The sequence below is a fragment of the Rhyacophila brunnea genome, unplaced genomic scaffold, assembly GCF_057557595.1.
Source record: "Rhyacophila brunnea isolate RB1 unplaced genomic scaffold, BYU_Rbru_1.0 scaffold_17, whole genome shotgun sequence".
NCBI lineage: Eukaryota > Metazoa > Arthropoda > Insecta > Trichoptera > Rhyacophilidae > Rhyacophila > Rhyacophila brunnea.
The window spans coordinates 22032392-22047624 of record NW_028232827.1 but is presented as its reverse complement, the minus strand read 5'-3'; the positions used below and the strand labels follow the sequence as shown (position 1 = coordinate 22047624).

At 33.0% G+C, this 15233-nt stretch overlaps 1 protein-coding gene across 6 annotated transcripts in view; it reads left to right on the top strand.

Moving 5' to 3' along the window:
* Positions 1–15233, top strand: part of LOC147073836 (rho guanine nucleotide exchange factor 10-like protein) — a 532434-nt gene that overhangs the window by 420704 nt on the left and 96497 nt on the right. For 2 of the 6 annotated variants that reach the window (XM_085944723.1, XM_085944724.1), the window contains one exon: positions 11239–11411. The exons of the other annotated variants lie outside the window; for them this stretch is intronic. In XM_085944723.1, the coding sequence (XP_085800849.1) occupies positions 11354–11411 (58 nt within the window). In that variant the 5' untranslated portion in view covers positions 11239–11353. Of the gene's footprint in view, positions 1–11238; positions 11412–15233 lie in introns of those variants that run through there. 6 annotated transcript variants of the gene reach the window in all.

Genomic DNA, 15233 nt, shown 5'->3' with positions numbered 1-15233 from the left:
ATTGTGGTCAGAAACGACGAGATTTATTTACGTTAATATCTACTAATGGTTACATTTTTATAATTTCATTTATGCGTAGCACGAGTTAATAACTTTTACTGTTTAGCAGTCTGCAGCGTTCTGTCCGCCATTTTATATTCTACTCTCAGCGAGAAGCGCCGTTTTCGATAGCGGAAGAGGTCGCTGAAAGCGGTCCACAGTGGTGACGTTTCAGATTTTTTTGAAACGGCCGCGATTTACAGTATTGCCGGCTTTATTATTATTTATTTTCGCAATCAACCCCTACTATTTGTCGGCTTGATACTGATTCGGGCTTCTCCAGATCCACATAGATTTGGGAGTGTAATACATACTACCTATTGTAGGGTGTCAATCCCTGACAAATATTTCATTCCCGGGATTAATATTTTTTTCAATCCTTCCTTATCGATAATAATACATTATTTTCTACATTCGTACCCAGCCTAGATAGTCCTCTAGTAATCTCTACATATTCTGATCTATTTCTCTCCCGTCGATTACGCTCAGCCTCTTCCTCTTGATATTGTCTTATCATCTTCTCCGGGTCCACTAATGGGCATCTTACAACGTGATCGTCTATCTGTGTCTTCGCAACCTTAAGAAATTAACGTTATTGGATATTGATCGAATAACTCAACGTCATCTTTGGTTTTCCTTAACCGATCCAAGAATTCTTCGGAGAATTTTATACAAATAAGTGTATTCTGTAAGTATGTACCCACAAAACTCAAAACTGGTAAAGAGTGAATTTACTCTACCTTCAGTAGCATTCCAAGAAAAGGATTTTCCATAACGTGAGGTGAGGCCTGTGACATGAAACAAGCGACTATTGATTCAGTTCAAAGTGTACGATGCAACATGACCCACCTATAAGTAGACCACCTAGAAATACTTTGAGCCTTACTTTAATAACCACGTATTTATCCAATAAATTTCTCTTTCAAAAATATTATATATTTCACCAAAAATAGTCCACAAAAGTAGATACAACAAATGGCTGAACAACATTGACCCAGCACTTCAATATTTTGTATATAATGTTAGTTTCGTGGATTTAATACCTCCGATTCCTGTTTTGTAATTATATTGTATACCCTTCCGTCGATAAAGCTTGGACGTCACTGTCTTATACATTTCTTTCTTTATTTACGTTTACCTTTATATGTAACAATGCCTTCAATCAGCATTGCATCTGTACGTGGGAGTAACTGACCTTTTATAAGCATTTCCTGTTACAAAAAGTAACATTTATCAATATGGCATTTACTCAACATTAAAAAAATCTTCAGATTAATGCGAATTCGTGAGATATCCGCTTGGAACTAAGGCCACACTATCAATGGTGATCTAGTGATATTTTATTGACATCGCTTGTTCGTATTATACCTACGACTCAAAAATAATATCGAATTGTAGATCAGGTTTAAGAAATCGTTATCCTTTAAGTATATTATACTGGACTCGTTCGACAGAGGCACCATGGGTGATGTATTTGGTATTCGTTGCTACGAGTATAATGCCCGTTTCAATGCTAGAAAATAACACCAATACAACTGCGAATAGCATTTTCTGTACCCATGGTGCCACTGTAGAATAATTTCAGTCTACCTTATACGTATAAAAATATAATAAGTATAATATATTATTCTCAACTGTATAAGTATTATAAATATCTGTTGTTCCGTGGTGTGTGAGTTGGGCGATCCATTACTTGATATCACATCTCACACAATAATTACCATGAATTCTTATATTATAACGAAGAAAAAATTCGAAAAACCCGGAGAACTATGAATTAAAAGTCAATACCGTCTTACTTGAAGGATTGATATTATATTATTGAGTGTCAGATAGTAATTGTAAAATGCGAGGAAGCAAATACTTATTATTATGTATGACTGCGAGGCTATATTTTATAATATGAACAATCTTGGATATTCATGATAAGAATTTCTGGGATAGTTTTAGTATCTTTTCGTTGTATTTTAATTTCTCTGAGATAGTTCAATGCCGTATAGATTAAATAACTGTATATACGCTTATTTTATTGACTAAATATTTATTATTATGACTTCGAGTCCTGGCCACGTATTTTATGTAAGTATATAAAAGTTTTCTTCCCACTAGCTTCATATTGCGTTTTATTCATAACTTAACTCATATATATTATATAATATAACATAAATGTCTACAAAACAAGTTCTAACTTTCCGGGGTGGTAGCTACGTGACTTTACTCGTATTCCTAATACCAATTATTACTTGCGAACGCTTCCATTTAATATCTAGTCAAACAGTTTTTGCGCGACTAACAATCAGCCTTCGTAGTCCAGTGTGTAAGACACTGGCCTTTCTGATAGCCTGGATGTTTGATTGTTTTACTTCTTCCACTAGGTACATAACTGTTTCTCTACACTACTGTCATTGAATCTGTTGTATGTGTTAAAAAGAATAAATATATCATTATAGATTAATCAACTTCAAGATGAAGGCCTTTTCAAGCTGATTTATCACTCGGTTCCGTGCACTGCCTCTAGGTCTACAGCGTGACTTTTATGTCAAGCCTTCTACGTTACTACGGTCGTTTCTGAAACTAAACTACGCCCCCCGTTTACTTGCCCCGTTACTGTATTCCTCGTGCCTATAATTCAATGTGTGTTCTATATCGCGCGGAGTTTTATTGTTTTAAAATGCCTAAACCTTTGAGAAACCAGATGAATTACATTATTTTGAATGTAGAAAGTACTGTGACGAAGAGAAACCGAATATAAGCTTTATAATTCTTCTCAATTGTGCCAGAAGTATCTGCTATGAGAAATCAATACGCAAAGGACACGTGACTTAACAGTATCAGCGTGCAATAATCGTGTGACGTAACATTGTCAGCGTATGCAGCGCTCCGACGTAGAAGACTTGATATAAAGTCGATGTATACCTTTAAGACGTTTCTTACAGTTTCTGTACAACTGGATGAACACACTTTTCCAGCGGTTGTATCTTCATTAATAAGCTACGTATCCTGCTCATAATATTTTAGTAAAATAGTTCCCTTATCCAATTGAATCAAATTATTTCATTAGTAGGTTGTCGCTACTTGCACTAATACCGACTTAAGCTTAAACTTAAGCATTGGTAAAAATGCAAGTATGAGTGAATAGAAATCCTTCCTATTTACTAACCGTTAGTACCTACCTAAGTACGTCGTATCCCCGCCATAACTCTACTCGCACTCACAATTTTTCGCAACGTGTAAACCGCCCAACTCTTGCCCAACTAGTGTTTAGTTACAACCACTTACAACTAAGAATAATAAACTTTAAGATGTCAACTCCTGTAAACTCCACTCAGTGTTTTTAGTAGCTTTGCGACTAGTGAATACTAATTATTTGTACTAAGCTCGTTTAAACAACCCCATATTGAGGGTACATCTTTCGTATTCACATAAATATAAGTTTATTTATGATAAAGAAAATTCAAGGTTTTCAATATGTTACCATGCCCGTTTATAATAATCAATAATACGAATAGTTTTAGGAAATCATTTCAAAGTCAACATTGCACGATCTATGTGTTATTATGAAACGATCGTGATCACTGATTACCTGTATATTATTATGTAAACTGGAAGTGCCGATTAGGCTTAAATCGCCCAAGTCCATATGTCCTGTCAAAATCTCAATTACTTCTGACCTTTCCATGCAGTTTTATTTGCATTGTCTTTGTATTCATTTTTGCCAGCACAAAAAAGCCGTTTTTAAATTGATTCCAAATAAAATCTCAAGGCCATATTGGCAAAAATAATTATCTTTGACCGCTTAACTAATTTTCGCCTTCCACAATTAATCAACCCATGTTTTTTGTAATGCAATTAAGTAATACTTTAACAACAAATTATCAGGTAATGACAACACTTTTGTACACCGCCGGTGTTGTATGATGTGAAAAAGTTTGTTTTAAGACAAAAGATAAAAGAATGGTTTGAAAATGATTACATCTGCGACGTGCTTTGTTATCTGAACTGGTTTTTAAACATTGAAAATAGATTGTTTGGATGTTTTCTGGTTATCCGTTATAGATTAGATTAGCCACAAAAATATTAAATTAAACAAAAAAGCGCCGCTATACGAAAAAGTTTAAAGTGATTCAGTATACCTTGGGAGTTAATTTGTTCTTTTTATCGAAACAGTTTTAAAGTTTCCCGCTATTAATTATTTCGTTATAAAATAAATAATATGCAACAGGTATCTATAGTACCATTAAAAAAATATTTATCTCTCAACTGAGTATTCATGAATGATCAATGATAAGACTTATCACAACAGTGTGTGTGACAAGATAAATAATTATGTTTCACATCCTGTGTCATTTTCGTTATCGAACTTTCGCAATGATTTTCGCCATCCTTTACCTGTAGATCGCTGCTCTATACAGAGATGGTGCTGAACTCAAATCTACCTCAAAAAATTCGTAAGTCGTATTTATTCTGCCTGAATTGTATTATCCGTGTATATACTTTATTTGCTTAATTTTAGCTTTATCTTGTTAGTACATTCACGCCCATTAACACAGTCTGTGGTTGCGTTTTTTTATGTATACTGTCATCTCCCTCCATTTTAGAAAGTGAAAAGCACCCTGTCGCTTTTATTCTTTGTGGTTTTTCGTCTGGATTCGGGACTTGGAGGTGAACAAATAACACACCGGAATTGTGTTGGAAACGGCGAGATGTATTTACGGTTAATATTATTTAATGGTTACATTTTTACACAGTTACAATTTCTTTTATATGCGGAGCTCGAATAAACGTGTTTTTTATTTTACTATCAAAATCCTTCTTCCCTCTTCTGCGCATGCGCGCCAAGATCCGGCGCAGAAAGCAATGCGCAAAAATGGTGTGTTGCCATTCTTGTTAAATTACATTATATTACAGTTTTATTATTTATTTATTTTCGTAATCAACCCTTACTATTTGTCGATTTGGTATCGATTCGGGCCTCTCCAGATTCACAGAGACATCCCCAAATGGGGACCATTCGGAGTTGTAACAATACATTGCCTATACTCCGCGCAGGCACTGTTTCTACAGTGGAAAGGTCGAGCTGTGAGCGGAGGTGTTGAACACACCGTTCTGTGGTTCATGTAGGCGCAGACGATTAAACGTTGGACCCTCGCCTTGTAAATTAGCTTGCATTGCAATAATTAGCCTAGGAATTATTATTATACGCGGCTTAACGTTATTAACTGTCAATTTCTGGTAGAAAGAAAGGAGATACCTAATAAAAACGATGTAGGGGGTAATTAATTAATCGTCATTGTAATTATCCAGATTAAGTAGGAACGTAGATGTTATATAATATTTGGGGTTAGATAGCAGCGGCGGACTGGTGAGGTGAGTATATAGCCGCCTACCATTGTAGATCGCACGAGCTTACTCGAACTCTCCATCGAGGTGAGACTGACGCACATGTCGAAAAGCACTGACTATCACCCATTGAGATGTATTGGTTGTGTAGAGAAACACGCGTTTAGATCAAACAGTTGCATTTCTCATTGATTCTAAAAAATTAAAACGAATCAGTCCGTTTCATAAATTAACACAATCAATTAATTACAGCTAACTCTCGCTGACCGTACAACCCGTATATATATAATATATATACGTATTCTAGTATAATCGTGACTAATATTAGCTAAAAAATAGTGACACGGTTGCTCCCAGGGAAACAGAATTAATGGGAACTGAAATACCTAACGTGTGTGGTGTAACAGGCCACCGATCTCGAGAGTGGAAAAATATGGGATAAACGTACGTGTCAAGAATACGTAATTCTAATGCCGGGTCCACACTGGCAACATGTCGCGCGACAACCTCGTTAAATTTTACGATAATTATCATACTTATCGTAAAATTTAACGAGGTTGTCGCGTGACAAGTTGCCAGTGTGGACCCGGCATAAGCTTGCCCATCATTCTGACAACTGTTCTCGGTATATGCACTGACACTCATTCAATATGTGTGTATTTGAAGGTTGCAATACACACTATTGTACGTCTATAATTCATTCTTATTCAAAACCCTGCTACAAAATAATATATAGCATATCTGTATTATATTATGTATTAATCAGTTCTGTGGTTGCTCCCTACGTTACTTCTGAATTCCGATGATAGTAATAACCCCCTTCCTAAAAAATAAGTAAATGAACCATTATCACGTGTGTGATTAATTGTGATTGGAATGTCCAATGTAACGTGTCAATATTGACACTAAAATAGATTAATTATTAATTATTATTTTATTACACAGCTATATTATCAAGCGGTTACGGGCACATGTTGTAACATTATAATTTTTTTGTATAACTATCAATCCACGAGATTATGTAAGGCCGTAAGAAAATATTAATTTCATTCAAGTGATCTTGTAATAATGCCGGCACTTATCTTTATCGTGTGAATTGAATAGACAGTTATCTCGTTATTATCTGCCTTCTTGTGTTCGTGAAAAAGTTATTCGATGAATGGACTTACTTTACTTTCGTTATGTATATTATTAATCCTTCAAAAATGATTCAAACGCCTGCATTCGACGTTCTGAACTTGAAGGAGAGTAAAATTTACAACTACACAATTTATAATCTGTTCGCTTTATCGTGTCACGTTAAATAAAATAATTCAATCGTTGCCCTTTATTTCTTGGTGGTGAACAATAAAATTGGTATAGTGGTATTTTCCTATTTCGGTTTTAATATTAGATAAAAGTGAAATTAATACCTATATAGATAGGTCTGTTTACTGGAAGCCAGGCGGAAAAAGCGGCAAATTTCATGAATTCAAGAGTGAAAACCTAACCTAACCTAACCTAACGTAACAAATAATCTAGTATATCGGGTATTTTCAAAATTTCTTTGCCTCTGGCTTCCACTAAACCTAAGAAACCTAAGTAACCTAAGTAAATAACGTTTAGCTTGCCCACTCATAAGCAATAATTTTTAAATCTATACTCGGCGAAAAAAAATTAAACTTTATGATAAATAGACAGAGAAAGTACATTTAAACAAACTCTCAGATCACCCAAGTTGTTCTTATAAGACGTTCTAAAGAATAGGCACTAGAGAAAAATATTAGAGAATACATTGTCATATACGTAGTTTGTGTGCAAGCGACAGTAGATGGCATTGGATGGCATGTTCGATTCTTTTAAATCTTGTATAAAATGAGTGGATAGTTTGCACTATGCAGGTGACATAATAAGTGGCATTCATTTATTTGCTTTTTTTTAATCTTATATAAAACGAGTGAATATCGGAATAATGCTTTTTGAATTTGGAATGGTTACATGTGTATCTGAAAATACCCATTAATCTACAATATTATTATTAAAGCATATTATTTATATACTTATGTATATAACCCACGATGGCCGCGCGGTTTAAGCGTTGGACCATTGCGTCGTGGGTCCCAGGTTCGAATCCTGGGTCTGGCAAGTACACATATTGTTTTTCAATTTGTGTATGAGTCAGCGTATGGACCTAATAGGTTGAGCAAGTGGCTGACATCCATTTCTCGTAAAAACAAAATCTGTTAATACAAACCTCCACTCCGTAGAGGCCCATATGTTCATATTAGGATCGCACATGGTCGAAAGAAAAAAAAATATATAATCCTGTACGCTACACGAAATTCTTAAAAGAAATATTGGACCGATTTCGCTGGTTGATGTTTTGATTGAAAGCCCTGGATCGGAAGAAAGGTCGCAAAAAGAGAACGGATTGAGAGTACTCCTAGCGATAGATTGAGTGTGTTGTCACTAGAAGCCACTAGTAACTTTATATTTTGAAATATTATTGAATATGTTTGTTTATTGTACACTTCAAATGTAAATACCTACAAGCTGAAAGCTCTTATTTGACCTTTCATTTTTATTATAAGGTCGTTTCTTGTTAATATATCTTTGACAGTCCTTTTAAGTAAATAATTTTACTATGTTTGATTAATAAATAATCTGTTGTTGATTTTTGATAGAGGTGTTTACCACAACTTGAGTTGGTATAATATGCCTATATTATAGAATACGATTTTTATATTCTGAAAAATACAATATTATATATATATTATAAGCATTGTAGAAATAGGTAGGTACTTAACTGAAAAAGCACAGGCAGTTTTTAGTAACCCTTCTGGTCATTATTACGTATAGGCTACAATAGACTTAGTCATAGTGTACCTTCCATTTGGGGGTTTGTATTTATTGACAATTAGCAAGCAGTCGCAACTATGTTATCTTTTAAACCATAGCTGATATGAAGAGGGTTAAGTAAAATATATTTATTCCCGTTTTATATCATTCAAATGTCGTACCTATGATTTTCATATTGTGTCAATTCAATGAATGTTAGTTGTAACACTACAATAGTATACAAATATTTAATTTTGATACAGTTACAGGTGTGTGAACGCAGTATAGACCGTACAATATTAGAATATTGAAAGTCTTTCCTTTCTCTCCACTTGGCTTGATGTTCAAGGCGAGAATTATTATTTACTGTCAAATTAACTGGCTTTCTTCGGCTCGCGTTTGACGCAAATCCACAATGGTAATGAATTCAATTTATATCAAACTCCGCAACTTTCAGATAACGTCCATTTTTTTCTTCATTCTAATATCTAGTCGTTATTACGCTATTGTTAAAATATCACAAGTAAAATTAAAGTATTATTCAACTTTCGACCACACCGCCCTCATACTACTTTTACTAACTATTCAATATTCCATAATACCCCTTCCATTTCTTACTTGTTTATTGACTAACTTCGAAAATAAGAATGAAGTTCTATCAAGTTACTTTTTATCTATCATAAAATAGTTAGAATATGCTTTACTTGTAATTTCACTTTATTTTTAATAATTATCCAATTGAAAGTAAGATTGTTCGGCTTTTTATATGACACTACGAAAAAGTCAATGAATATTAAATTTGCCAGAATACACATTCGACCGAACGAAATTAAACAATATATTACGGTAATAATCTTTATTACACAAATGACAATTTTCTTTATAACAAGAAAAAAGTTTTAAATTAACGTAGGATATTAAAACTTTAAGCATGATCACCAATTGATCGATACAATCGAACTGGTCGCCATTTTGATCAATTTGAATAAAAATCGGTTTTACCAATCATTTAATTCTCAAAAAATATATTGGACCCTATGTAAAAAATGTCATAAAAATGTAATCTACCATTTTTATTAAATAATTGTAACTTTTTTATATCGAACTATCATAAAATTGTTGATTTTCACCATTTTCTGTACCTGTCACAACGGCGTCAAGTTGGCTCCTGTTTTATCCAATAGATTAATATTGATTAACTCAGTTCTTCCCAAATTTAGGACCCTCAAGTAACCCAGGAAGCCGCGTAATATGTCAGTATTTAGAAAAATATTAGTGTTTTTATAAATTATTATATGTACATATGTTTAAGAGTAGAAAGGGAAAGCTTTAAATTAATTCATTCTTGGTTCATATTTGGGGAAAATAATATTTTTATGGCGTTATCCTTTAAAATTATGATAATTAATCTTTTCGTATGCCTTTCGCATGCATATTTCTACTGTCCAACAAGAAGATTTAGGCGTAAGCCGGAAGGCGCTGTTGTCGACTAAATGGGAGGAGCTTGTTAGTTTATATGGAAGTGCGGTTAAAAATGGGCGGAGTATGTTAGTTCAGTTTTAACACGTAGGTAGCCAAGAAGATGAGATATAGAGATAATTATTTATCGTTTTTTACACGATACTATTTATTTTTTTAACTTTTTATTCATTGTCAGTTTACTTAAAAGTTGTTATTTTACGTTGTCATTAGGTACACTATTTTTTTCTTATCCAGCAAGTATATATATTATGTTAAAAATGTACTTTTAATGATAATAGAAAAAATATAGTGTTGGCCCAGACAAAGTATCTTTTTGTGCGGTTTGGAGGGCCGTATATTGAAAAAGTTTGAGTAGCACTAATTTAATGCACTGGCGAAAATAATCCTTTCCGGTAATAAATTATAATAATATTATGACCCGAGATGTGGGGTGACTTCGCAAAAAGGCAACATTACATAATATTAATTATATCATACGTATTCATCAAGCAAATTAGTTAGTCAAAAACAATGACGGAATTTCGTTTTTGCCTCTACTGCATGTTGCATTTTTTTTATTTCCGCTCGTGTCTATAGAATAATAATAGGATAGAAAGAATTTTATCGAAGTGATATCATATTCGTTTTCAATATAATCTATGTATCTAATCTGCCCTGCACTGTATAATATAATATATCATTTGAGAACACATCACTAAGAATAATACTAAATAAATTATCTATTATTGTTTTGTAGTTTAGAGAGCATTAACTGACCCAATAGTGCTCCCTACGGGATGGTGTCGTGTCAGACTTGCTATTTGGCAGTAAAAAATAAAATTAGTACTAGTGGTAGTGAACATTTTTGTTCTAAAAGTGGAATATTTTTACCTTGTCACCTTGCCATATGTTTGCAAAAAAACTGAAAATTGATTATAAATCGCATCAAATAATGAGGAAAATAATATGTTTTATAGGTATTATTATTTAGACGTATGAATTGGTCTTTCAAAATAGATACATATACCCTACACCTACCTATACAACATACATAATTTTGAAAACACTTCTGCTTCTGAGAAAATATATTAGGTATAACGAATAGAAAAAATCGGGGTGTCTTACTTTTTTCAAAAAGATTTTTTCTATTTGTTATAATATATTTTCTCAGAAATGTTTTCAAAATTATATAAGTATGTTCAATAATTAGAATGTTACATTCTTAAATCCTGTGAATTATTCGTTGAATAAAAAAAATAGTTAACCTACCTATAATTTATCCAAGTGGCTAAAATGTTTTTGAATGAAATTATTCCCACTTTTTTTCTACTTTTTCCCACTTTTTGCAATTAGTTCCCCATTATTTTCAGGAAGTATCGTCAAATAATTTAATAATGTACCACTGACAGCACATGCTACTACATTCATTTGTTTTGAAAATTTGTCATCGAGTTTTAAGTAGAATAAATGTATAAATTCCCCTTATTTAATATAAGTAATAATAATTGCTAACATTTCCTTATTTATAAAGATTATTTTATTCTTTCCCACTTTCAATATATTATTTTTTTATTTATCCAGGGCTGCCACCCGTATGAATCCATACACTGACCCGAATCCGACAATGACGACAACTGACGACAGACTGACATGAGGGTGCATCCCACCCCTTCCCAAACTGCTAAAGTAGACTATAATGAAGAAGGCGATTCTCAAAGTGCAGAGTATACTAAGATTAACGCAGTGCAATCTCGGTACGACATGTGTCAAAAATATAGCAGGACATGATGAGCTTAGAGAGAATTTAAAACAAATTAATATTACACGTAACAAAATTATGTGACGTTTTGTTTACTAAATTAATTAATTGGCTTACATTTTTTTTCTCTTAACGTGTTTGCAAGAGTGAAGATTAATTGCTCATTAGGCAAAATGAAGTTGCTTTACATTACTACCTTACTCAATAATTACCTACCAATTAATATGCAGTAACTTTTTATATTTACATAACATTGCGTTAATGTGATGTACATACATACACGTCTGTACTTTATCATCATCATTTATGGCACTACCACCCTTGGCGGGTCTTCTTCAAAAACTTTCTCCATCATGGACGATCCAGCGCCGACATTCTCCAGTTGTATAATGTTTGAGGCTTTCACGGTTGTTTTTTTTATCGTAGTAGATTTTTGGGTTTTCACCGTGTGTCCTTCTTCCTTCTTTAATGTCGTTTCTCTGGTCGTAACGATTGATAGATTACTCTGAGCAACGTTTGCTCTTAGCTAATCGGATTCCTTTTGACATTCTTAGAGCAATGTTTACATTTGTATTCCTATACATTTTCATCATAAAACATATCTTCTCTTGATAAAAACGTAGAGTAAAGTAGGAAGAAGGACACACGGTGGAAACCCAAAAATCAACTACGATTCTCCAGTTGCTTTGACGGAGCATTCTTAAATCTCCTGTGGCGCAGTCCAGTCATCTCAAGGTCAGCCGTCCACGTCTTCCCTTCCCCGAGAGTTGTGTACATAGTCCGCCTTGCTGGTATATTCTCCAGCACACGTAGCCGATCCAGCGCAGTCTCTGCGTTTACATATGACACGTGATCGTTTCGCCCCTATAAAGTGTGTACAGCTCCTCATTATACCTTAACAGCCCCAAATATTCTTCTCAAAACTTTCCTCTCAAAGATATCCATATTTCTCCCATCCTGTTTACTGAATGCCCAGCATTCTGTTCCATATATTAATACTGAGTGCAGGAGAATTTTATATAAGGTTGTTTTGGTTTTCTTTCGGAGACAAAAATAGCACCTGTTGGCGAGCGTGATCCTGTGATTTATTTCGTCGCTTGTGTTATTAAAGTTTGTGACAAGTGACCCCAGTTAAACAAATGTATCCACAGTTTTAAAAGCATCGCCGCCAATGATAAGGCTGTTACTATCATTTGTTATTTATATTCATATTAATGTAAACATATTGTATTTCTTTCACTTTTAATTCAACACGTTTTCGAAAGCAGATCATTAAAAATTAGCCTTCGTATATTTAAAATAATAGATACATAGATAACATATTCAGATTTTATAGAGTCTGTTTCATGGCTGTAATAAAAATCAATAATATCGATATAAAACTTTTATATGAATGCAATTTTCACAAACAACCTACAAACACAAATCTTTTCCATCAGCCGATAATTTAATTGTACATAAATAATAAAATTATTAAGCATTCACCAGTAGGTTCATATGGGTTGCCTAGAGTCATAACTCACATTTTCCAATTTTCTCAAGCCAATTGATTGTAAATGCAGCAATCAATAATAAAAAAAAATAGTTGGATATTTAAAATCACCATGTTATTAGTTATGTAAAAACATTTCCAAAAATCATATTTTGGCCCTAAAGCATTTCTAAACAACTAACTCACATAACTTATATGCAGATCGGAAGCTTCGAGGATAACAAAACTCACCCGGATAGTGAAAGATGTGAATTCAAATACCACTCGATCCAAAAAAAATCTAGGATTTTTTAAATCAAGTTTTTCAAAATTATGAATTTTCATTTCACTTGTTATTTTTTAATCGATCATCTCTAGTAACAATAATTAACTGTTGCATTCTCACTATTATTAATTATCACGAGTGTTTTTAAGTATATTTTTTTTAATCATGTTGAATAATGGCTTTGGATTGTTTTATTAAAGCTTTATTTAAATAAATTACCATCAAAAAATATTTTGATAATAATATTGTCTATTTACATAAGATCAATCGCTACTTCTAGCGTGTGATTTCATATAAAACTAAACAACGGTTATGACAAAACTATTCATTGTTGTATATATAAATAATAAATTAATATACCATGCCCCATAATAAGTGATGCTTTTTAACGCGCATTTTCAATGCATACCAATATTTACAGTTAACTGCTAAACCACAGATAGCTATAATTTGCTGCAGTATATTGTAGTTTTTGATTGTTTCTTGTGATATATCACTTGAAGGAATTCATATTAACACACTATATACACGTCATAGGAAGAATTCACTAACTGACAATGTAATGAGATAACGGATTTTGTGATTCTTCTGGATTTGCATTATTATTCTCCGTACTGACGGCATGTTATTTTGTAAACATTATATTTTTTGACTGTATCCACTCCCACTATTTTACTTTGTTAGCCATATAGTTAGTTTAAAAGATATTAACTATAATAATTATACATTGTTTATTGATCCACAGATCAATCAACAATAAATAATGAAAGAGTTATCTATGTTTGACCGGTGACATCTCAATTTAACACTATAACTTACAATACTCGCGTTCACACTATAGTAGGTAGTGTAGGTACTCTGTACTTACATAATACACCAATCCACTGTTCGTTGCCTCTACCATTCCCTCATAATATACGAGTCCACCTGCATAGATTGCCAAGTAAACCACGAAAATTCGTACGAGGATAGCATTAAATGGTCCACTAACCTTATCATGTATTTGTGAATTAAACGTATTTTTATTGCACGCCAGGTCGTCCTTCACTGAAACTATTTTTCAATATCACAGTTTAGCTATTATTAATTTATACTATTTAAGACATATATTGTTAATATTGTGTTGTGTTTACATAATATATTATACCTTTCTCATTTTTATTATTTTATGTAAAAAAATAAAATGAATTGGCACCACACGGGTAATAAATCAAACTTCATTCAAACTCAGTTTATTTCTAATGTAGTTATATGTTATTAAAAGTGTTTTTTCTGTTATATTTTCATTTTTATTGTATTTTCTATAAAAATTGATAAAAAAAATCAATCCCGAAAGTTTTGAGATTATGTTTACCAATCCCGGGATTCATAGGTATCGAAAATAGTTTGGGATCCCGGGATTGGAAACCCTACTCTAGAGTAAGGAAGAGTACGGGATAAATTTAAACACGTGTCAAGAATACGTCATACGTCGAATACTGACAACTCCTCTCGGTTTATGCATTGACGCTCATTTAATAGTGGTGTATTACACACACTATTGCACGTATATAATGCATGGTTCAGTTTCGTAGGACACTCACACATTCAAAACCCTGCGTCAAAATTTACTGTATTGGTATTAGCCTTTCGGAATTATTTTTATTATCTATTCTGTGGGCAGAACAGTAATTAGTATGCGGCCGTTTATAATCAAAATAACATTTTCCGTAGGTAAGCTGTGTAGTACGGACCATAGTATGGATCCTTGTTCAAGTTGGATCGCGTTATGCATTCTCAGATACTACGACATACTTTCAAAACTATTTTCAACATAATTAAACTTTTGTATTGCCATATATAAAATAATACGCTCTTGGCATTTATTCAAAATTATCTAAAAACCAGGATCTATAGCCGGAAAGTCTACAAAGCTTTTTTGGTAGAAATATTAATTAAATATTATTCGAGCAATTTTCGTTTATAACTTTCCGCACATGGTGTGTATTTAGAGCTGTTATTTCCCAAACTTTCTTTAGACTGTTTATGTGTTTTTTTCCCTTTAAACATTTTCATTTACA